This window comes from Rhinolophus sinicus, chromosome 1 (genome assembly GCF_057876585.1).
Source record: "Rhinolophus sinicus isolate RSI-liver-muscle chromosome 1, RSI-T2T, whole genome shotgun sequence".
Taxonomy (NCBI): Eukaryota; Metazoa; Chordata; class Mammalia; order Chiroptera; family Rhinolophidae; genus Rhinolophus; species Rhinolophus sinicus.
The window spans coordinates 35,846,329-35,872,418 of record NC_142501.1 but is presented as its reverse complement, the minus strand read 5'-3'; the positions used below and the strand labels follow the sequence as shown (position 1 = coordinate 35,872,418).

General features: G+C 34.8%; 1 protein-coding gene across 9 annotated transcripts in view; it reads left to right on the top strand.

Moving 5' to 3' along the window:
- Nucleotides 1–22,685, top strand: part of ABCC9 (ATP binding cassette subfamily C member 9) — a 107,781-nt gene extending 85,096 nt beyond the window's left edge. For 6 of the 9 annotated variants that reach the window (XM_074325936.2, XM_074325939.2, XM_074325938.2 and 3 more), the window contains 9 exons: nucleotides 5,330–5,431; nucleotides 6,038–6,158; nucleotides 7,374–7,504; nucleotides 8,247–8,325; nucleotides 10,354–10,462; nucleotides 11,784–11,887; nucleotides 14,193–14,326; nucleotides 15,429–15,491; nucleotides 19,982–22,685. In XM_074325936.2, the coding sequence (XP_074182037.1) occupies nucleotides 5,330–5,431; nucleotides 6,038–6,158; nucleotides 7,374–7,504; nucleotides 8,247–8,325; nucleotides 10,354–10,462; nucleotides 11,784–11,887; nucleotides 14,193–14,326; nucleotides 15,429–15,491; nucleotides 19,982–20,119 (981 nt within the window). In that variant the 3' untranslated portion in view covers nucleotides 20,120–22,685. Of the gene's footprint in view, nucleotides 1–5,329; nucleotides 5,432–6,037; nucleotides 6,159–7,373; nucleotides 7,505–8,246; nucleotides 8,326–10,353; nucleotides 10,463–11,783; nucleotides 11,888–14,192; nucleotides 14,327–15,428; nucleotides 15,492–16,179; nucleotides 16,356–19,981 lie in introns of all 9 variants that reach the window. The other 3 variants (XM_019738105.3, XM_019738095.3, XM_019738052.3) reach the window with 1 other exon arrangement.
- The last annotated feature ends 3,405 nt before the right edge of the window (nucleotides 22,686–26,090 follow it).

The following is a 26,090-nucleotide window of genomic DNA, read 5'->3' as shown; positions in this document are numbered from 1 at the left end:
TTCTAAAAAGAGGATAAAGAATATTTTTATGAAAAATAAAGTAACTTTGTTACAGATACTAAACTGTAGACTTATTGGCTTTTAAACTCTCATATCTGTATGAATTTAGCAGATGGTAAATTTTGAAAATGGGTTTTTCCTCTGAAAATTTTTTCAGAAAGCTATGCCTTATTGTTGAAGTGTCAAAAATATTATCTCTATACATTACATATAATTTTAGCATATTTTATTGACTGGCCTAATAATTGAAACAATAATGTCTAATGATCACATGGAAAACTTTACAAGTAGTTTTGAAAACATTAGCCTTGTGAAAGAGATCTAGAAAGTACATGTTGACTCTAATTTTTGATCAACCTTCTCCCTTTCCTCCCTGCATCTGTTTTCACTTCTCCTACTGGCTCTATTGCCAGGATTAGGCTACCTACCTGTTACCAGAATTACCATTTCAATTCCATAGAAAATAGTTAACATTATCATCTGATTAAATCTATCATTTACTTCTATATAATGGGTAAATCCAGGACATAAAGATTCCATAGTAAACTAAATTTAACAGGGAGAGAAAGAGATTGAGTGCCTAATGTTTTGCATTTCCTTGATAATATTTATATTAGGCCTACAGTCTAATTTTCATTTATTTAGACTCAATGATTAGTTTGTTGCTTCAGGTATCTAAATGTGCCCTTGTTCTATTCTAGTCCTATTTAAATCTGCTATTTTTACACGGAATATGGCATTTTATGAATTTTTCCTGCACAACTGAAATTGTAAAAAAATAATATTTGGAACTGAATTATGAAGTTCATAGCTTAAGTAAGAGTGCTTCTCACTTTAGAAAAGCATTAAATATATGGTGATGGAAAGAAAACTGACTCTGGGTGGCGAACACACAATGTGACAATATAGATGACGTATTACAGAATTGTACACCTGAAATCTATGTAACTTTATTAACAATGGTCACCCCAATAAACTTGAATTAAAAAAAGAAAAGAAAAAAGAAAAGCAAAGAGCCTGTAACATTTAGAGTAAAGCTTTCTAGGAGACAATCATATTACAGTTCAAAGTGGGTCATTAAAAGATTATAAAACTTTGTGTGGGATTTCCCACCTTATCAAAAATTCTTATAATGTTTTTACATGTTCAACTCTTAAAGTTTGGAAAAGGGATTGGTGGAGAATTAAACGATTCATGAGAATCCTAAAGAAATTCAGAAGTCTTGATTTAGAAGATATCTGGCTCATATAAATATTCAGTGATTGTTTTATGAAGGGATGATTTTATCCAGTCATTTATTCCACACAGAACTACTGAACCTTTGCAATGTACTCACCATGATACCTGTTGCTGGAGATAATAGTGGTAAACATTCAGACAGACTCTGCAGCATGAAATTTAAATACTAGTGAGAATAGACACTGAACTTGTAGAAAAATAAGCACATACCATCATTTTAGATAGCTCCAAATGTGTGGAAGAAAACAAAACAAGACAATGGGATAGTGAACAGCTTCAGGGCTGGGGGTGGGACCAAGAAAGGAAGGCTTCTCCAAAGAGGTGACATTTGAGTTAATCCTCAAATGATGAGAAGGAACCTGGTGTCAGAAACCTGTGGTACAAACATTTCAGGCAGAGTCATTGGCAGAAACAAAGGTGGTGTGTTCCTGATGTTAAAATACAAAATTTAACCAAGTAAATTTGAAGATCTAATGGCTGTATTATGCGATTCATGCATCAGACAGCATCCCTTCTAGCTTCATGAGTTGTACAAAATGGAAGGCTTTTGTAGGAAGAAGGACAGAGCAAGGGAGCTATCAATATGAGAAAAGAAAGGATTCTTTATGGGCCTGGGTCATCTTTACTTTGAGGGAAAGGGAATAAGGAATGGGAATGGTGTCTATCATGCAAATTGCCTCTTCTTTTTTTGGGGGGGATGGGGGTTGAGGGAGTGGGATGGGGAGGGTCCACACGACAGATTATGTTACTGGTGCTTGACCAGAAAATGTCAGACTGGTTGATTAAGATTTTTGTTTCTGACAGAGGTTGAAACTGCAATTAGATCAGGTAGTAAATCTAGATTTGGTATCTGGTATCATGAGTTTTTAACACTGAGAAGAAGAAAACCAGCATGGTTGGAGCAGAGTGAAAAAAAGAAAAGGATTCTCAGATAAGGTCAAAGTAGGTAGGGTCTAGAATCCAGACTTTACACCATATTAGGCTTTGTAATTCATCAGTGTCTGAATTTATTCTAAGTGAAATAGAAAGGCATTGGTAATTCTAAATAGAGAAGTTTTATGAACTGACTTATACTTTTAAAAGAATGTATGGACGAATGAATGGATGGATGATGAATGAATGAATAGATGATGGATGGCTGGATGGGTGGATAAATGGATGGATGAATAAATGAATGAGGCTCTTCTTCCCATTGAGGTCAGCTGGGAGGAAGCGGAGAGTAGAAATTAATAAAGCAAGTGCCTTCCTTCAAATGCTTAATGTATATAACATTGCCCACAGAAATTTCTCAGAAGCCAAACGGCATATTTCCTTATTTCAAGGCAGAAGTACTTTGCTGGAATTATCTTCTGGTGCTAACTTACTTTCTGGGACTTATCACAGAAACTCTTTATGAGTCTTCTTAGAAAAGATAACATGGAAGTAACAAATTTATAACATAACTTTGTATGGGCTAACTTTACACAAGAGGGCTAGAAGGAAAAATTCATATTGCTGTGAACATTTTAAAAGAATTTGGGGAGCATGTTGGAATTTACAACATAAAAGAGCAGCCCAAACTGGTTAGATTCTACATCCATGTGGTTGTTGCTTCAAATAAAAAGAAAAAGAGGAAGAGCTGTCTGATTGGGATGTGACAAGTTGTTAGCAAATTGTTACATCAGACAATCAAAGGAATATTTACTACTTCTGTGAAATTTATTACTTTAAGGGATTAACTCTGCATGATTTCTTTCTTTATTCTTTGTAAAGATTATTGGAATTATTATGGAATTAAATTTTAGTGTCTGCTTTAACCTTTGATGTTTTATGACACACACAAACTTTTAAGCTTGCTTCAAACATTTGGAAATCATCCAGGGGAAAGAAGACATCCTGACACATAAAGATGGGGAAATCTAACTGGTATTTAATCTGTTTTATTCCTTTCAAAATCCCTGTGAATCAGTCATGATTTCTATTTTCCAGAGAAGAAACTGAGTCTCATAGGGTTTAAATTATTTGTGTAAGCCCACTGGTTGGTAATTGGCAAAGCTAGCATTTGAACCCAGATCTCTGATTCCAAGGCTGGGATCATTGATTGCTCCCTAAAATTTGATCTTTGCAGGTATTTTAAAGAGGCAGAAATGTGCACATGTGAGCTGATTTGAGAAGCTTCATTCTTTGACTTCAGCATGTTAAACACTCCAGTACCGTTATTAAAATCTCACCACCTACTTACTAGTTTGGTTTACTTTGAAGGATCAGAGATGTAACTAGCTAGAAAAGGCCATTTCCAGTGAGATCAGACTTGACATAGTTCTAGAAAGTGCTCATGCCTAAAATTCCACCTGCCTCTGGGACCTGTGACATATCAGCATGATAATTTTTAAGATTTCTTTTTTGAGTGATAAGTCATAAGAATACCTAAGAATGATGGGAAATTGGGAAGGAAAAGGGTGTTAGAAAATGGACAGATGTGGCCTGTCTTTCATTTGAGTTTAAAGCAGGCCGTAAACAACCAAAATGTGCTTCGATAGATGAATGGATAAAAAAGTTGTGGTATATATACACAATGGAATACTATTCGGCGGTAAGAAAAGATGATATAGGAACATTTGTGACAACATGGATGGATCTTGAGAGAGTAATGCTGAGCGAAACAAGTCAGACAGAAAAAGCAGAGAACCATGTGATTTCACTGATATGTGGTATATAAACCAAAAACAACAAAAGAACAAGACAAACAAATGAGAAACAGAAACTCATAGACACAGACAATAGTTTAGTGGTTACCAGAGGGTAAGGGGGGTAGGGGGTGGGGGGTGGGAGATGAGGGTAAGGGGGATCGAATATATGGTGATGGAAGAACTGATTCTGGGTGATGAACACACAATGGGATTTATAGATGATGTAATACAGAATTGTAAAAAAAAAAAAAAAAAAAAAAAAAAAAATTTTGCAAAAGAGTTTATCTGTGAGTCATAGACAATTCAGATACTCTAATATAAGCCCACAGTTCTAATTTATGAGGAAATATACCTTTATTCTTATTTACATGGAATCTGGAGATTTAATGTCCCAGACTCTAAGCCCAAATAGCTGACAAAAAGTTCAGATAAAAATTCCAACAAGTTAACCAGAGGCAAATTTCTGCAGAGGCCTTAGTACACAAGGGAGCTAATCACAACCCTAACATAAACACACATGAAACTTAAGGTAGAAAATGAAGTCCAAAAATAATTGCTTGTCTGGCAATGCAAGAAAATAGAAGGGGGGAGGGGGAGGAAACCCCAATGTCTGATATCCTAGTTGTGCCACAAATTTCAGCTTAATTTCTGGCAAGGTATTTAACTTCTCTGAACCCATATCTGCATGACTATAATGAAGACATTGCATCACTCCCATTTCAGCCCAAGTATTTGTTTTAAACGATTAAAAAAAAAAAAAAAAAAAAAAGAAATCATGTTTATTATCATGTATATCTCATACATGGGAGATACCCAGGGAAATAAGTCACCCAAGGAGGTGGCTTAGAATTTGGGCTGAAATACCATCTTAACCTGAAACAAACAAACAACAAACAAACAAACAAACAAAATGAAGGGTGTGAATGAAGCCAGTTATGGGAAGGTGACCAGGAAAAAGTAAGCTAAAAATGAGTAAGGTTTATTATGTGATGTTAAGTCAGTACCTTTTTCATTGATAAGAATTTCTGATGTTTCAGGCATCCTTCTCCCCCTTGTACAGAGAAGAAGCTACACTTACAAATGGAGATTTATTTTATAAATATATACAACTCTTACAAAAGAGTAATTTCTCTGTTTTTCCAGCTTCTCCTATGTCTGCTGTTTCTAAAAATTATCTGCTCAAAGTAATCCTTATGCCAAAGAGGCATACTTTGGGATGGCATATTCTGTTCTCTTACACCTTTATCTGCTTCAGCCTGAATATTTTGAGTTGCAAGTTTTCATAACTTAGGTAGCCTTCCTCTTAACAGGACACACAGGGAATGACGTGTATTCTCTTAGCAATCACCTCAGTTGATTGGGATCTTTGGTTTAAGAACTTGGGAAAAATATTTTAACTTTTTTTTCTTGTTTCTTTTTAGGATTATCTGGGAGCTTGCATTGTCCTCACTGCGTCTATTGCATCCATTAGTGGGTCTTCCAATTCTGGATTGGTGGGCTTAGGTCTTCTGTATGCACTTACGGTAGGTATGGATGAAAATCTATTTTTTGTGCAATGTTGGAGAAGGTACTTTCCAAATTTATTATAAACTCTTATTCATGGATGTTAGGGAATAAGTTTGAAATTCATTACAAGAAGATATCTTGCAAATATTAATAGATTGGGGCCCAAAACCACTGTTAGGACAGCCTGGATTCATGTCTGATATTGTGAACTAATTTTTATAAACTATTCAATTTTTAGAAACCCTACGGTCAGAGTGCCCCCAAGCCTCCTTGGGTTCCTTGTTCTGAGTTTCTCACCATTTGGGCACACTAAAATGAAGGTGAATATAAATGAGATAAGTGCTAGCAGAGGTACATACCACTATCAATTGTGTAGGCAAATCAGGACTTCACAAAACAGTGACTTTTGAGGAACCTTGAAGAAGAGCAGATACCTTCCTTGCCTACTTTATCCCATGGCATCCTCTCTGGTCTCTGATATCCTACGGCATTTATGAATTGTACCATAGGATGTACACAAACTGCCCAAGTCATTCTATCTCCAAATACCCAGCGATTGCAAAAATGTATACTTCATTTTAAATGTTTTTTGTTTTGTTTTGTGTTTTTGCTATCTGGCACAGATAACCAATTATTTGAATTGGGTTGTGAGGAACTTGGCTGACTTGGAGGTCCAGATGGGGGCAGTGAAGAAAGTGAACAGTTTCTTGACTATGGAGTCTGAGAACTATGAAGGCACCATGGGTATTGCTTGGAATATTTTGTTTCACTTAAATATGTATTTTATTTAAATATTCATCGTGCGTCAAACACATTGTCATTTTTGCTTTTGTTTTCCACTTCAACATCCATAGAATACCCTCTTATCTTGACTTTACTTGATTAGGTACACCTGAGATAAGACTTTTTATGCCTGAAAAGTCTTGGATACAACCAGAGTCCAAAAATATATTATTTAGTCATGTAAAAAGAATTATAAAAATATTTGGACTTTATTACATTAATTACCAGCCCAAACTAGAAACAATTGTATTTTCTTTCCCAAGACCTTATTAACTTAGATGTCAAGAAACTTGGATCTTAAAATACTGACTGAGATTCTCAGCTTTGCTGGAATTAAATTGCCAAGAAATTCAATACTGAAGACAGAATAATCTTTCTTTAATTCAAATCTCATCCTTAAAATGCATTCCTTTTCCTAAATCCTCCAATAGCTATCCACATCTTCAAAGACAATCCATATAATTTAGCTAAGACCACTAGACCCTTCATTGGTCAACCCTTGCCTACCCACCTCATCTCTCATCCACTCGTACGCCGTTTACTCTGGCCATGCCAACAGGCTGTGTGCCTTCTTTTTATTTTTTTTCTTCTCTCTATAAATACTTGAAACAAATTTCCCCATCTCTTATCCTTTATGATTCATCTCAGACACCATCTCCTCTTGAAACCCTCCTGGATAGGTTACCACCTTCTATGCTCCCAGAACACTTTGGGCTGGCCTCCTTCATGTGACTCTCTGTGCAGTACCGTAGATGCTGACTTGCTTATGTGCTTCCCCCAGGACACCTTGAGGCATGTCTTTCATCTCCATGTTTCCAACACCTTGCACAACACCCTTCACTTTTTAAGTACTCAAATGTTTGATGACCAACTGACTGAACAAACGAATCAACTCACAAATGAACTATCTTGAGTAGACTGGACTAATGGAATGCTGAAAAGACATAATACTGTTTAAGCCTCCAAAAAAACAAACAAAACCCCCCATTATATTAAAATATGTTAATCAAGAGGCCTTTACTCTAAATGTAATTTTAATTTTGAAAAAAAACAAACAAACAGAATTTCAATCAGTATTGCTTTAAATTTAGAAAATAATTTATATGTTTGTGTGTATAAATGTATACAAGTATATGTGTGTTTGCCCCAATCCCCTGCTCTATCCCCATCCCCCAGATCCTTCTCAAGTTCCAGAACATTGGCCACAGGAAGGGGAGATCAAGATTCATGATCTGTGTGTCAGATATGAAAATAATCTGAAGCCTGTTCTTAAACACGTCAAAGCTTACATCAAACCTGGGCAAAAGGTACGGAATTCACTGCCATTTCATTTATTTCATACAAATCTTCTTATGGGAGCACTCTATTACCACCTAACCTCTTCAGACATCCCAGCCAAATATTTTCACAGGATTCGTATATTATTCCCTACCCTTTACATGTCAAATTATCTACATAAAAGAAAAAAGAGAGAGAGATAGGATCAGAATAAAATACATGTTCTCTAAGTCATAGTGGCATTCATTAGTCTCCCAAGAAAATCAGGGAAGTCAACAATAGATGTGTTTTTCAAAATTTCTGGCTCTGGCTCATAGCCATACTAGACATCCCCTTGAGAACATTTGCATTTGGACAGCTATTGTCCCCAAATGATTTATTTCAGTTATTTTAAAAAGAGCAAGTGTGCAGAAAAAAAATAGACGCATTCTACTTTTTCTTATAAAATCATAACTTCCAAGATAAAATGAAATATTTACTAGTTCAATAATATACTAAATGTAAAAGTGAAGCCACAAATGAAAAACCACACAATCATAGAAATAAAAACAGTTAGAATAGAATCACTGAAGATTGATAAGGACCCTATGTTTTTATCTTAATAACGATTATTCATAAAGGAGATCTGAAAAGAGAATGATGATATTAACGTAAGTATTTAAATAGAATTTTGGTTTCACTGTGGTGTCTTGTCTAAGTTAAAAGTATGTTTGCTCATTTTCTATCATTTGTCTGAGTCCTCTTCTCTCTGAGTTACACTTGCATTTTTAGGTGGGCATATGTGGTCGCACTGGCAGTGGGAAGTCATCATTATCTCTGGCTTTCTTCAGAATGGTTGATATATTTGATGGTAAGTTACTAACTAAATTTTTTCATTGATCACATGAAGTTTTCCCCTTAAAAAAAAAAAAAAAAGCAACATCAACTTACCTAGTCCTGCAGAAATAAAAAGGAAATATTTATAAAGACTTCGTGTCCTACAGCCCATGGGTTGAGACAGGTGTACCATATAAACGGTCCAGAATTAAAGAAAAAGAACATAGAATTGGGGGAAATAAAATTATTAGCCCAAAACTCAGTTCTAGAGATTGTTGTTAAAGAATTCCAGTAAACTGGTAAGATGAAAACAAGGCCACCCATTTTTAATTGCAGTAGATGGTGGTGGCATTTCAAGAGGAAGAAGAAAGAAGAAGACCATCCTATTTCCCACAGACTAAAAATGTATCCCTTTCTATCCAAGGAAAAAATTCAAGGAGATATGTCATTTGCATTTTTAATTTTGGTGCATGACTCTAATCATCATCTTTTTTTTAAGTTTATTGGGGTGATAATTGTTAGTCAAGTTAGATTTCAGGTGTACAATTCTGTAATACATCATCTATATATATCATATTGTGTGTTCACCACCCAGAGTCAGTCATCTTCTTAATAACGTTGTTTAATGATGTTGAACATTTTATGAGGAGTCAATCTTTGCTGTAAAATGCCAAGCACATGTTGACAATATACAAAAATATTCATTGACAAAATTATTTATAATGATACATAGGAATAATTTAATCTCTGCTTTAAAAATATCACATTATTTAGTCTATCAAGTGGCCTATAAATAGGCCAGCACATAAGCCATCTTGAATAAAAGAGGATCCATCAATGTGCTTGACCATCAGCTCAGAGAAGTGCTTACTATTATCTGTAATGATTATGATGATGATAGTACTTAACATTTTTATTGTACTTGACAGTTTGTATTATTTAATTTAATTTATACAACAGCTCTATGAAGTAAGAGGTCAGTTTATGAACACAAAGTTGAACTGTGGTAATTGTACTTTCTTTGGGGATTAGATTCAAGAACAGGGTAGTTAACTGCCACTGGGCTATCAGCTTGCCCTTTCCAAGACTAGTAATACACAGATGCTTTAAGGATTTTCAGTAGGGATTTGCATTATAAGCCAATTGCATGATTCAAAGACAATTGATAGACACTTCTCTTAAAAAAAACCCCAAAAAAACAACAACTGTCATTATGACTGAACATATTAGACTAGCCTGATCCTCAGGAATCCAGAAACATGATTTCATATCCCATATGCACTCTATGACTTACTCTCTTATTAATAGTGTTAGGCTATTAAGATTTTAATAGATTTAATAGATTCCTGAAAGAAAGGTTAAGCTAATCACTTTTCCTGTTCTTGAATCTAGTCAGCTAGAAAAAAGGACTCCAGTTGCCATTCTTCACCTGACATGCTCATCTCATAGGGCCATATTGATTTGCACAAAGTGATATGATAAAATAAATCTATCAAGTTGAGGCAAGGACATCATGATTGCACAAGTCTCTACAAGTCTATGTACACTATGAAGAAATTCATTAAAATTTGGCATCTATAGAATTTACTTTCTTATTTGTACTCTGTACTCTTCAATCAATACAAGAGAGAATAAGACAGAAACAAATCCCTGTCTTCAAGGAGTTTATATCCTAGGTGGCAGAGAAAGAGACACAATAGAAAAGATCAGTAAATGTATATAGAATGTCCTATGAAGGAAAATGAAGCAGGGAACCAGAATAAAGGAATACTGGGAGGAGGATGACCCACTAAGGGGGAAAAAAAGAACTTTGGGTCTGTATGAACCACATAAACTGAATAAAACCAGAAAATTCCTTTAGGCGGAAATAGTTAACAAAGAAGAAATATCACTGAAATGTATATTTTTCTTAGAGACATATAATGACTTTTTAATTCCTGAATGCAAAGCCTCGTTTTCTGAATTTAAACCCTGAACTAGGAAAGTACTTTCAATTAGTAAACAAATATTATTTTACTTGCGATTTTGCTACATGCCTGTCATTTTTGTTTCTCTTTCACAGGAAAGATTGTCATTGATGGGATCGACATTTCAAAACTACCACTGCACACACTACGTTCTAGACTTTCAATCATTCTCCAAGATCCAATACTATTCAGCGGTTCTATTAGGTAAGTGACGCGTTCAACAGAAACCTGAGTGCCGCAGGATTTACCTTTTGTCTCATAGGATGTGTTGCTCAGAATTGCTTTACAGGTAGGTGTGAAATGACATTATCAAGATGATAAGATCAAATATTCTGTCCAAAAATTTGGATCGGGGAACCCTAGAATTGCTAAATTAACCTATAGAGGCCAATCCTTTATGTCCCCAGGAACTCTTTGATTTTACAAAAGTCACTTTTCCTCTGTACTTGTGGCAGTGATTCTTGGCAGATGTTTCCTAGGTGTTCCACCCTACAGATATCCTGCTTAACTCTTTTATGTCTGGCCTGGCCTTAGCAGATATTGAATCTGGTTAGTACCTTTCCCTCACAACTTTTCTTTCAGCTAAAATTGCTTTTAAGAAGCTGCTTCAGCTGTCTTTATGTGTGGTTTGTGGTTACCCATGGAGGGGGAAAAATGGTGGAGGTTATCTACTCTCTGCTAGGTGCTTTAAATATACTCATTAAATCCTCAGACTATTACTCTATCCTAGAAATTATTATCCCCATTTTACAGATGAGGATTTTGAACCTCAGAGAAGCTGTCACTTGCCCAAGTTCATACACTTAGTGATAGAACTTTGATTCCAAACAAAGCTTGTTGGACTCTAAAGTCCGTAGTGGTGTCATCCACCCGATCGTATGTCTCATTTCATCCATCCTTTGTTCTCTTTTGCTCCTCTCCTCCATCCACTTAATTACAAAGAAGTATTTGGCACCTCCTTTTACTAATCACTTCTTCTCTTGAAGAGAAAACATACGTCAGATTGTGCAATATTCAGCTGTAACATTAATTAAAAGTTCTGGATATATCAAGTTATTAACAATACCATAGTAAATTTATATCTCTAAATATAATAAATATACTACTTCTATTGTGGTTGGTACAGCACAGCTCATCTAAACTAGCTTTATATGCTCCTGTATAGACTTACGTATTTAACATCAGTTCTGTAGGGATATTTTGCTAGACATTATTCCAGTTATATTAAATGTAATATTAAAATGGATGCATCCAAATGATGAATTTCATTATATCTTATCATGTATATAAACTTCCTAATTATATAATAAAAAACCATTTTTCATAACATTAAGATCATTCATTCAATCATCAAACATAAGCTGAATGCCTGCTCTATCCTAAGCACTGTTTTGGTACTGAAGATACAGTAGGAACCAAAACAAATGGACTTTACATTTTAAGGAAAGGGCAGCAATACACAAACATATGTAAAATTTTCTTTATTTTTACTTATTAACTAATTAACTGATTTTTTCCCCTACAGATTTAATTTAGATCCAGAGTGCAAATGCACAGATGACAGACTCTGGGAAGCTCTAGAAATTGCTCAGTTGAAGAATATGGTCAAATCCCTACCAGGAGGTCTAGGTAAATTTTCTAAATTATACATTTAGTTTTTACATTTACAATTAATTCTACATATCTCTGGCTATGTTTTATGCGAGAATCACATGATTCTAGTGTTAAATCCCCTGATGTTTATAATAATCTTCTAAAGGTCATTAGGGCAATTCAGAATTTAACGATTTTGCATGAGGTACAAGAGGATGAACTTTATAACATTCTGTTCCATGTGTGCACTCCAGAATATTCCAGTTAATACATTTATTGCCTTTTCACCGTTGGTGGGCACAGGTCACTTTACTATTTCCTTGTGGTCATTCTGGTCACATGATCAACACCATTACTTACCCTCAGTACATGGATAAAAGGACTGAAGAGACTATTAGGTTCAAAGAGTACTCAGTGCCATCTAGGAGCAGGCATTGTCTTCACATTGGGCACCATTTTCTTTGCTGCGCAGATGGCATATTCCTTTTATTTATATAACATAATTTTTTGAAGGCATTCTTTTCTATTACCTTGTCGCAGTGTCAGTTTTGGTAACTTGCGTAAGGAATGGAACATGGACTCCAACAATCTCTGATGTAAATTCGGCCCCAGAGGTAGTACAATTTCTGTCAAATAACTGATGACAGAACAAAAGAACAACATGGGTAACAAAAAAACATGATTAATGAAACAACAGAGAGTTCATGATATAGTCTTTAGTTTATAAAAATGAACATCTATAGTTTTGGGCTTGTGCCTCCTTAACATTTGAACCTATTTAACAAAGCAATCAGAAAGATAAAGGTTGGCTGGTAGTCTAGTGTTAATACAAACTATGTAGTTACCAAATTGTGTTTTGGCATTTTTTGTTGTTGTTTTTTAAATCAACCTACAAAATAAAACCATGTTTATTTGTTAGTTTATTTGGGAAGGAGGACCTTGTCCAAAACAATACCTTTTACAATTTTAAGTCCCAAAGAGAAGGTATTTTGCAAACAAAAATTGAGACAGCATGTTTTTAAGAATATTTTCATTGACCTTACCAGTGTCAGACTGTGGGAATAATTCCAGGGGTCTGGATGAACTTTTCCATGATAATTTTGATGTCTCATCTGGAAAGCCCAGCAAGTCTACTTGAGTAATTGATAATGCTTATAGACCTTCCCCCTTGGTATTTAGAGACCATTTCCCTTGCCATTAATAGTCAGAAATACAGGCAATTATTATGTTGGTGCAAAAGTAATTGCGGTTTAAAAATTTAAAAATAATTGCAAAAACCGCAATTATTTTTGCACCAATCTAATATATCTTTATTGTCCTCTTCTCTGACATGAGAGCTGCATGCCCCTGGTTTGAATCATGTGCATGGGGTTATGGTACAGTGTTAGCAATAGGGGATTGTATTTACACTATATAATTGAATGCTGTTTATGCTCATTGCCTTAATGAAGAGTATATCAATTGCTTGAAAAAGACCTGGTTTAGGCCAACTCTGGTGAAAAACATTCATCATCTCTAGCATCCTCCTTATTTTTTATGTAAATTAAAATTTAGAGAACAAATGCATAGCTTCCAAGCATGAGAAATTATAAGACTTTGATAAATGAGACTATAATCAATAGATATTACCCCCACCCACACACAACCCTACTAAAAAATGTTTGAATTCTAATAAAAGAGACATTTTGGAAACAAAATTTATCTTAAACTCACAATAGTACATTTTTTGAAATGTGGAGAGAAACAAAACAAAAGGAAAAATAATGAGGATATAACATTCATTTGTCTAAGCAACAATGTTTTATTCAGCTACTATGTCAGATGCCATGGTAAGTGTTGAGGACACATTGATGAACAAAAGCAAACCCAGTCTTTACCCACTTGGAGCTTACAGTTCAATGATAGTATAATGGAAAAAGAAATGAGTTTTGGAGTTGAGAATATTGTTTCTTGCCACAGTCTAATTTATCTGTGTGATCTTGGGCAATCCACTTTCTCTCTCTAGACCTTAGATAATTATATGAAATAATCTCCTTAGATAATTATATTACATAATTAAACAATCTCCAAGACCTTCCAATCTTCAAAATGTTTAACAGTATTTTATGTTCTATGCTACGGAGGTAACCTACCGACTGCTGTCAAAACTACAATGGCCTAAGGTCATAGTCATTTTTCCAAAGTAAAATTCCTCTTCACATTTCACATAGGAAATCCTTGCATCCATACAGAATGACATCCAGCATGCTCTTTAAAACTCGATGTGCTTTTCACTATTTTGCCCAAGGAAAATGGTAGCAGTGTTTCATTAGTGAAATCCTTGTTTCTTCCTGTGTCTCAGATGCAGTTGTCACAGAAGGTGGGGAGAATTTTAGTGTTGGACAAAGGCAGCTGTTTTGCCTGGCAAGGGCCTTTGTCCGCAAGAGCAGCATTCTCATCATGGATGAAGCCACAGCTTCCATTGACATGGCCACAGTGAGTGCACTAAGCTTTTTAAATTGATGAGTTGGAGAAATGCATGTGAAAACTACCATGTATTTTTTCCTGTTTGGGTTCTGAGTTCTCAGTACTATTATTTTGAGTGTCTTCTCATTCATCTGGTTGATCAACTGATGATAGCACATTGAGAATTACAATAAAGGAGATGGGCCACTAGTTTTAAAGGTGTTCCCATTGCCAATAAACATAAAATAAATTTACCATTACTTTTTGTTAAATTCTCGAAACAGTAAAATTCCAGGTCTCAATTGTTGAGGATACTATACTGTATTCAAGTATTCAAATATTATCATGGAAATTCTAAAATGAAGTATGCAGGTATTTATTTAGTAGAATCTATTGATAACCAAAACCAAGCATTGCTTTTTAAAGCAGTTTGAAGAAGGATTCACTAGAATTAATAATGGCTAGAATTAATAATGGTCTTCTCAATATGTTTATGGTAACAAACCAGAAATTTTGTCTTTTGGAAGAAATTATTTAAAAGCATCAAATATGTCCAAGAAAGATCTTTCTAGAAGGCTATGATTGAGAGGAGAAAAGTCATATTAAACCACAAACTGTATGACCCAGCAATGAATGTTGTTCTTATAAAAGTTAACTTGGTATTAAAAGACTGGCATCAGAACAGACAAAAATAAAAAATATCCACAACCTTATGTTATTTTCTTGCTGTACACTTTAGAGTGGGTAAAATTACCCATAAAAGTGAGACAGTTTCAAAATTAAGAGTAATTACATATGGAGATGCTAGTTTGACATCATTTCTTCCTACTAAGACTGATCAATTAAAGTACCTGTACAAAGTTACAGTATATTGTTCTTAAAGTTAACTTAAAGCAATAAAACAGTTTTTAATCAAGGCATTTCACTAAATAAGCACAACTACGTACAAATTAGTATTAATTACTCAGGCTTTACACTATTGAGGGTTAACCCAGCATGAGCTTGCTGCTGGGGCCTGCTCCCTGTTGTACCTTCCGTGGAAGACTTAGTGGGAGTTCTCAGAAGGGCTTGGGCACACTGGAGCATTGTTCTTGGGGACAAAAGAGATAATTCAGACTTTATTTTTTGGCAGGAAAACATTTTGCAGAAAGTGGTAATGACAGCTTTTGCAGACCGCACCGTTGTTACAATAGCTGTAAGTATGGGAGATGGAGTTCATTTATTCCTCTTTGGTTTTTGTTCCAAGATTCAATAATCTTTATTTTTCAACAATTTCAATATGCTTTTGCTGAATCACATATTTCTCTGCTAATGTTTCTGTATCTTTGCAAAAAAGAAAAAAAGAAAAAGAAGAAACAACCTGCTGTGCTCTGAAAGCCTTTACACTGTTTTGTTCCAGACTGTCTGCTCTACCCATAGCCCCTAAGTTACAATGATAGGACTTATTCCAGCAGGTCATGTCCTGTGCTTTTTCACCAGATACAGATGGTAGCTCATGTGGGATAATTCTCTTTTCAATAATCTGATGATCTGATGAGCAGTTTCAGAAGCAAAATTCTTAAATTTGACTGCCAGTTCTTCTACTATTTACACTTAATTTCTCTGTTTCTATTCACGTAACTGTTTTAAAAAAGAAGGCAGTGAGATACCTCCCAGCTGAGGCAACTACTTTTCTCTGAGCTCCAAATTGAGAATTGCTTAAGTCTTTGTAATTCATGTTACAGCTTACTTACAATAGGCCATGGTTTTCTCTCTTCCTCTTTGCAGATGGGTAGATTCTTGCTCACATTTAGCCTCCTTGTTTAACAAAAACTGTTTTGCACCTGGACAATTTCCCTTTTGCTGATTCTCTTCTTTTCCTTCCATTTTTCTTTTCTCTCCAGCACCGTGTCTCTTCCATTTTGGATGCAGGCCTTGTTTTAGTCTTTTCTGAGGGTATTTTAGTGGAATGTGATACTGTTCCAAACTTGCTCGCCCACAAGAATGGCCTCTTTTCCACTCTGGTGATGACCAACAAGTAGACCATCATGAAGTACTCTGCCGAGAATCCCATTCTCTGGTAGCTATCTTAGCGGCGTCCCCTCAGTAAGGCAAAGCTAATACAAGGATTCCAGGGGAGGGAGGTGGTGAGGGAACTAACTACAGGTATTATCACACAAATCAGCCCAACCAGGTGCTTCAGTTATTTTCAACTCGAATGAGGCACAAGCTTAGGTTCTCAAATATATGCATGCAAGAGAGAGTATTTACGGAAACCAGAAACTGAGAACCAGATTTATCTCTGTCCTAAGTACCAGTTTCACTATTGCTTGGGGAGGTTTTGTTAAGTGTCCTTAAAGATACCATGCATGTTCTCCACCTGTCCTGAAGAATGCATTAATTTAAATAATTACTTAAGTTCAACTGTTGAGTAATGGGAGTTATGTATGGAGTGCTTGCTTAAGCTTCCACTTTATTGAATGATGCATGGGAAAAAGAGTACCCTTTGGAATATGACTTTTTCAAGGCTGCAGGAAATGATGCCCCATCAGGGCCCACCTGCTGTAAACTGGGCCTAAGAAAAGAAAACCTACTTTCTCTCACTTTACTAGTGAACTTGGTGATTCCTTCTGCCCTGGAGGAGTCACCTGATTAATTCATTCACACTAAAATATGAATGATAAAGTGTTAATGATTTAATGGGTGAGAGAATTGCCTAACTTGAAAACTGGTTCTATAATATTTTCAAGAATTTTCTCACTGGAGAGATAGGAAGATATTTAGTAGGGAGAAAGAACTTCCTGTTCCCCTTAAGTGCACAAGTGAAAATGGGGAAAAATAAACCCTTGCTTACTCAAAAGACAGGTTTTCTCTATTCTGCATGAAGCATGGAGAATATTGTTGGGTGGTCCCATTTAGTCTACACCTGGAAGATTACTTGAGCATAATCTGTATTTTTCACCAAGAAATTATGTTATCTTACTTCATTGCTGTTCTCCTACATTCACTGAATACTTTTATATATATTTATATATCTTTCACCTATTCTTCATTTCAAGACTACTAGTGTGGGTGGCGGTGGGCACCAGGATACCTAGAATTATACCCACTAGATACACAGAAAGCTGTGGGAGAGAACAAATTACTGTGGGACCAACTCCTCTTAACAGGTGCATGGGAGAGAACGCACCACCAACTTGTGGTAGACCCCTTGTAAAATGACATTCAGCTCTCTTAAGAATAACTATTTTTCCTTTCTTGCTAAAAGTTGTTCTGTTAATTTTGTTAACTGCCAAGTGAAAATTGTGGACCAACTTAAGATAACTTTCTCTGGCTTCTAAAAAGAAGCTTTCAGGCACCAAAATTGCGCATGGCATTTATTTGTGAAAGTTATTTATTCGTCACTCTTAATTGGATTAATTTCTCTGGAGAATTTTGAAAATTTTCCCAATGCTATTGCAATTGACACCATACGTTGTCAAGCAAAAAATAATTTGGATTAATGGAATAAACACCAGCTATATTTATTTTCATTGGCCAAGTTTTTCCAATGTTTTATTTTTTTAAATAAACATTATTTTAAAATATCAAGGCAATGTTTATAATATTCTATTTATGGATTTAGAAGTCAAATTCTTTTTTTAGCATCTATGATATGGATATTGAAGAACTAATTATTTTTTGGAAGGAAAATACACAACAGATATCAAACAGCGCATTAAGTTTATTTTTTTCTAAATGTGTGAGTTTGCAAGTAGCTCTGGTCCTTTCTCAAAGCTAGACATTATCTTCCAACTTGTGCTAATTCCTAAATATGTATCATTAGTTACCCATATTCAGTGAATGATAGATTTGTCTGTGGATGCTGAAAATAGTGGTGCATATTCTAAGCTGTCATCTTTATCACACTCCATATGCGTGTTTCTTTCCCCCTCTAGTTATGAGTCCCAACTCTGACTGCTTGCTTTTCTGAAAGCGTGAACATTGAGACTACCTCATCTAGATAAGCCTGGGCAGAAGATAAGCCTTTGCCCCTCGAGGTGGTTTTAGGTTAGACTCTGGGTTGTTAGAAAGCACTTTGAAGCCTGTGTATCAGCTAAACAGATGGTATTTCTAGGTTTAGTATTCCTGTCAGCATGTTAATGTTTTGACCTGCGTGGTCCAGGTCCAATATGGTAGCACCAGCCACATGTGGCTATTGTGCTCTTGAAATATAGGTAGTCCAAACTGAGAGATGGTGCAAGTGTGAAATATTCAATGGATTTCAAAGACTTCCTACTAACAGAGGAATGTAAAAGACCTCATTAGAAATTTTTGTATCAGTCACCTATTGAAATAACATTTTGGATATATTAGGTCAAAATACGTTATTCAAATGGATTTCACCCATTTGTTTGTGCTTTTAAAAATGTGGCTCCTAAGAAATTTAAAATTACATATTTCTCACATTTGTAGCTCACATTATATTTCTATATAGATAAGCACTTAGCAAGAGTAGTGAAAAGGCCCACTGAACAGATTTTTTCCCCTTGTAAATCCTAACAATAAAAAAAAGTAATATTAATAGTAGCTGGAGTTTATTATTTGCTTGCATGTGTCAGCAAAGGTGCTGAAAACTTTTTACGTGGATTATCTCATTTGATCCTCACCACTGTTCACAGAGGCAGGTACTATTATTACCGTTATTGTATAGATGTGAAACTTGAGGCATAAAAAAGTCAAGTTTGTTGCTTAAGATCACACAACCAACCGGTGGTGAAACCAAAATATGAGCCGAGTCTAATTTTAGATCCTGCACTTTTAACCATAACACTAACAATGGCAGATGAACAATCCTCTAAAGTACCAAATACTCATTATGAAACATTTCGGTGGCAGGGTAGAAATATCTCACATTTTGAAGTCAATTTAATAAGCCTGGTTTTGATGCTGGTTCTGTTATTTATTATCTATATGATCGCCTGATTTTGCTTTATCTCTATGAACCACAGTGGTCTCCCCTATAAAATGGAGAGAGAGAACACCCACATTTGAGAAATGTTCTGATGAGTAACAAGTATGTGCGTGGGGCACTTAATGTGCAGTATATGCTCAATAAGTGGTGGCTTTTATTATTATTAATTACTAACACCAAAGCTTCTCTCCAGAGGGTGCCACGTGGAAAGAGAGAACGAGTGAGTGGTAGTGATCTCTGAAAACTAAGAGACGGATGTCTGCACCCCTGGATGATCCACTCTAACACTGCATGCCCGAAAGGACTTCCCCATATTGTCTTCCCAGAATTGACTGCCTTCCAGGGTTATTCAAATTATGTTTACCCCATGGAATTAGTTGACTCTACACAAGAGATACTTTTAGTCTATACTAAGCTTTAACCCAACTGGTTCACAATGGCTCTTCTTATTTAATTATTTGACAAAATATTTATTAGCCTACTTACACTTCCATGAAAATGATGAAACTACTATGTTAGCTACAGTCAATTTAATACAGCCCATATAAAACCCAACCCTATTGGCCAGTATTTTTAAAATGTAGATAAATGATATATTAAATGAGAAAGAAATAGAGGGACTGTACTTCTTGCACCTCCTAGCATACCAAGGTAAATAAATGTCCCTGAGTAATTGGTGAAATGTTCATATCCATTGCTTTGGCTTGTACCTTAAAATTTGTAACAAATACATGTATTCTTTTTACTTACAGCATCGGGTTCACACTATTCTGACAGCAGACCTAGTTATTGTGATGAAGCGAGGAAATATTTTAGAATATGACACTCCAGAAAGCCTCTTGGCTCAGGAAGATGGTGTATTTGCTTCTTTTGTTCGTGCAGACATGTGAAGGGATGTCTTAAAATGATACACGTATTTAAAATAATGGAGTCATAACCTACTTAATGGATCATCAGCTTGACCTTCATAAAGTGCCATCTTAAACTTTTACCCATTTTTATAAAGCTTGTTTGTTACATTGTAGAACTTTGTAATTAGTAACAATGTCACTTTACCAGTGAATAATTGTATTTCCTATGTCGACATTTCTTCTTCCTAGTTTTTGTTTTGTTTTCCAAGCTATTACTGCTTAATATATTCATTACTAATGTTTTTCTAATGATTATGCTACTCTACCTTTAAGAATAGCATGTTGTATTAAATCATGTAAGCTATTTTAAGTATTAAGTCAACAGGTATGTTTTCTCATAATTTTAAGTCTGGTAAATATCTGTCAGGCTTAGAAGTTACAATGAGTATTCAGTATTATTACACTTATTTGTAAGAATATATTTTCCTTTTTCTTGTTGTTTCCAGATGTCACTGGACGAGAATAAAAGGACAAGTTTTCTAATCAGTTAGAAAATGAAACACTCAAATTCATTGTCTACTCTATGGGACTATTTTCTGTATTCATTAACATTAGTAATACTGATGTTTCCTTTAGCAGTCTCTCTCTTTTTTTTTTTTTCATCTAAATTGTTTCCTATCACCAAGAAATTATCACATTTCTAGTAGCTCTGTAAAGCCAAAGCCTTAACTAGGAAGATCATGAAAAGAGTTTGAAATTTGAAAAATGATACTCAAGTTTCCATTTTAACCTGTCTGGTAAGAAGATAGCTGTGCCTTTTCCAGACTGACGTTCAAAGAGTCATTAAGTCCAATCCTTCAGTGGCAGGCTAGCTAAAGCTTTCTATGATTTAATTCATCATTAGTTATAGTTAGGATCCTAAGCCCTAAAATGCCACATTATTCAAGATTCAGGAGCATAGGCAACTGGTCTTATTTGCACAGGACATATGTATGTGCCTTTTTTCTAGGGGAAGAGTGTACTTCTTTTAGAAATGTGTGCCCAGTAGTGTCACACATGTATCCATTTGCTCCTGCTGTAATTTAATGTGCATGTAAAAAGTGCATCAAAAATGTTATTCTAATTGTAATGTGCACGTTAAGAGTACATCAAAAATTGATGGGATATAAGTGTTATGTTTTCGTAAATGTAAATTGAAAAATTCAAAAATACTAAAAGTTACCTTCACTGTCATGCTAGTAGCCAAAGCTTTTGACTATACTAATTCTGTGCCCATCTAGTATAAATATCATTGATTTTTATATGAGGATCTGCATGCATTGTAAAATTTGAAGAATTATGATTAATGGAAAAAGAGAATTTATACTCCCTTCCTATAGTTCTTGTGTTCAGTTTATTGTATAGTATATTCAGTCTTGGAAAATCTATAATACTTATCCAGAATATATGACTGGCCCTTCACCTGAATATAGAGTCCTGATGTTTACTTAAAATAAATTCCACAAGATGGACAAAAATGTTTTTTGTTATTTAGCTTAAATTTTCACCCATTGTTGTATATGTAAAAATTCATTGGGAGGGAATTTTTTTTTTTTTTTTTGAAAGCTAAGCAAACAGAATCAATAACTATTAATTTGATCTTGAAAATATTTTCTAAAAATCCCACCAATCTCCACAAAGTATTTCTGGCATCAAATGTCTTGTAAGTCTGAATTTGCATGATGCTTGTTATCAAGTTGTATCTCATTCTCAGAGAGAAATGAGGGTTTACCTATAGAAATAATCCTGCACAATATTTGTAAATTATGCCACTATACAGGCAATGTCAGTAGAAGCATATCTAATTACACTAAACTGAGAATCATGTTTATCATTCTTTCATTCCAGTGGTCACTGATTCCCTCATAACTTTTAGTCACTTAAGTTGAGTAAGTGTGTAAGTGTTTACAAAACTAAATTGACCGAATAAAGTCGGGGATGATTTTTTTAATTCTTTAATTATTTACTATGTTATATGTATCATCTATTGAATATAAAAGACTTATCCTGAAATATTTTTTTACTGAAAAGATATATATCTATAAAAACCCAGCCTCAGCAAATCAAATTTTATAGTCTCAAATTTTACATTTAATTAACCAAATCAATTTTACAAATTTTAATTCCTTAACATTTGTTAAAAGCAATAAATGCATAAAACCTTATATGAAAATAACCAGGTTACTGATTATCACTGAGAAAGAAATAGATTTCACTTAAAGGATTGTGCATCCTCACCTTTTATGCTACTACTGATAGTCCATTTAAAAGTCAATTTAGCTCTGGAATAGATATCAGAAGACCCTTCAAAATAAGTAATACTTGAGATCTGGGACCATGTCGCATTTGTCTTTGCACCCTTGGCCTGTGATACAAATGCCAGGCCCTATTACATACAGTTGATTGATTTATTGATTAGTTTCACCACTACCCATGTACCTAGAACTATAGGTTATTCTTTTCACTTCCTGTGTTATGTTTATTCTACTGTGAAATATATTGGTTTGGTATTATATAGTAAGTTACTGTTTTGTTTGCTTGATTAAACAAAGTGATTATTCTTTCACTTATAATACCATTGGGTATCAACGAGGACTGATCAATAGGTGTAAACCCATACCAGTTGCTGAGACAATACCTACCCTGCTTTGACAGTTTTGTTTCACATTTGCCACGGTCATGCACATCATTCGTTTTATGTATAGGTTCCAGGGAAGTTTTCATTAAGTGGAACAGCTATATCAATACATTTTATTACATTTCTAATTAAATAGCTGGATGTCTGGACTTTTCTGCAAGGTTTATTGATCAATTCTTATGGCTGTCTTCCAATCTATCTTTTATCACTTACTTTGGAGTACATTTTTCGGAGTTCTGTCATTTATATGTAGTACAGTGATAATCTCATTATTGACCCATTAACCAAAGTTCAAGGCAGTCTTCTAGTCTCAGCCTCGAAATAAAAGAAACAGTAGCCAAGAGGATGTATGTACCCTGTCACTTTAGTTTAACTTTTTCTTTAGTAAATACACATCATTTACAACAGGTTTTCTCAAGCATTAGTAAGAGTCACTGGGCTCAAACTTTCCAATGCAAAGGTTTTATCTGTATCTCTGGCCAAGTGCTTCCAGAGGAGATTCAGTTAGCCAGGTTTAGAAATCCTTGATATACCTAAGTCACTGCCCTGGTTTCTCTTTATTATGCATAACACGGAGCCATAACTCAGCCATAAAGAAGAATGAAATCTTACCATTTGCAACAATATGGATGGACCTAGAGAACATTATGCTAAGTGAAATAAGTCAGACAGAGAAAGACAAATACCATATGATCTCACTTATATGTGGAATCTAAAGAATAGAATAAATGAATGAACTAATCAGAAACAGTCTCAGAGATATAGAGGAAAAACTGCGAGATGGGAGGTGGGGTGAGGAAGAAGGAGAAGGTGAAGGGATTAGAAAGCACAATCAGTAGCCACAAGATTGCCACGGGGATACGAAAGACAGTTTGGTGAATATAATCAATAACGTTGTAAAAGTTTTGTAGGGTATCCCATGAACACTAGTCTTATTAGGGAAACCACTTCAGGGATGGTGTAGGTGCCTGATCACTGCACTGTACACCTGAAGCTGAAGCTGAATAATAATGAATGTCAACTATAATTTTATATATATGTATATATATGTGTGTGTATATATATATATATATATATATATATATATATATATATATATATATATATATATATTCACAAGAAGCGGACGGAGTACAGCATAAGGAATAGAGACAGTGGAAATGTAATGGCTGTATGCAATGTCAGAGGGGTAGTAGATTGGGGAGAGGAGTTATCACTTCATGAGGGGTATAAATGATAAATGTCTAACTATTACATTGTTTTGTACACCTGAAAATAATAAAAAAAATTCTGAAGGTGATGTTCATATGCTTCCTCTCTCTCCTGACGTTACCTTATTCTGCATTCCTAAAACAAGCCCCTCAGAGTCATTGAACAAACTGCCTGAGTTCCATCATAAAGGAAATGAAATTGAATGAACTGAATCTTAGCTGAGAAGATATAAACAAGGATTCTGATTGCTATTTTGTTTCATAGTTTCATAAGAAATATGTGATCCAAGAAGAAATGTTTTCACAAAGTTACAAAGTTTGTTTTCCCTACATCTGAATTAGCTATTGAATCATCTGCACATTATTCTGTTGAATTTGAATTCATATTTCCAAATGTTCGTATAAATGTGACCAGTTTGGGTAGGTTTTACTATTGATGTTTCACAATATGGAAAGAAGTTAAATTTTCTGTGATCATTCCCCTTTCCACCTTCACATTTTTATTTTTTTTTTGCAGGTGTTGTCATCATCGTTGGCATATGAAGGTTGATATACTCATTCTACACACCTACTACATAGGATTTAAATTATTTCCTTTTATATGGGCAGTAGCAAATTTCCCTTGGCTATTCACACCGTGGTCACCAATGCCCTCTTTCTAAATTGACAAAGATCAAAGGATCCATAGTTGGCTAAGTTAATTGGCTCTAAGAAGAATTCCCTCTGTGACCTCAGTGTCACCAACCATTACAGACCATCTCCAATTATACTCTTCATACTAGTGGAAAAGAGCTTTGTTTTCAGACCGTTATTTTTATCATTTAATTTGCACACTGCATTAAAAAGTAACTTGTTCGTATACAGCAACAGTGCAACACTGCTTAATGCTGTTCCCATTTTTCTCTTAGAAAGGGCTAAAGTATGTGCTATTTATACACAAGATCAGTTATTATTAAGTGAAAGACTATTGACCTTTAAAATTATTAGAGTCAAGTGGATTTAGACCAGCTCTTACATATCTAGGTATTTTGTTCTTTGACTCATAGTAGTTGGGGCTTTATTCCAACACTAGGTAAGTGAACAGCAATTTTTAAAAAAATTCTTAATCTCTTTCTTTCTGATAACCAAAATGTTTATCAGTCTTTTGAATGTAGACATAAACAGAATCCTCAGCTGAATCCATGAACGTGTACTGCTAACCTTCTTCCTATCTTCCAATCCCTCAGTACATCTGTGCCCCTAATACACACACACACACACACACACACACACACACACACACACACACATACACATTCACATTTTATCTTTCTGACTTAAAGAAAAGTATAGTGTTATGAATCTTTACATCACATATTAATATAATATACAGATAAGTCAAATACAAGTGCTCAGAATGGATGACATAAAGAGAAAGATTCTTACAATCACAATAATCTGTAAATGTACCTTCTAGACCTTAGGAAGAAATTTCAGTTCTAGATAGATCATAAAATGTATTTCCAGTGATATGAGGTTCAATCCACTTTTTCTGTCAGTTTTTCCAATAACAATTACAACACATTGCTAGGTCTTAGTGAGCAGGCTCTTTTTAAGTTCAACAAAGGGATGATAATGGTTGTCATGAAACATAGTGAACTGAGCATCTATGAAAGGTGACTTTACCTACTAAGGGATGCTGCATGAAAATAACCTTTGGTTATTTCATCTTGATTGATAATTTGATTATCTCAACAAAGGTATTCACCTTTGAGTAATAAAGTGTGATACAAGGAGATAGTCAGGGTAGTACAAAGCTTTAAGTATATTAAAATAATATAAAATCTGAAATAATTATCTTTATTGCTTCTTTTACAGGTAAGGAAATTGCAGTTAGGATTTATATGAATTACCTACAAACCATTGATTTAAAGTCTGTCTGACTCGAGAGATGGCACTTTAAATACCAGGGATGGGAGTGGAGAGATGGGTGTGATATTGAAAGGATACATCTGTATAGGCATCTAGAAAAAGTGGAATTATCAGCTCTAAGGAAAAGTGAGAACTGGACTGGGTCTAGGGGCTTGTCCAGGGACAATCTGCTCCCTCAATTCCATCTCTCTGTCTCAAGCTTCTCAGCTTC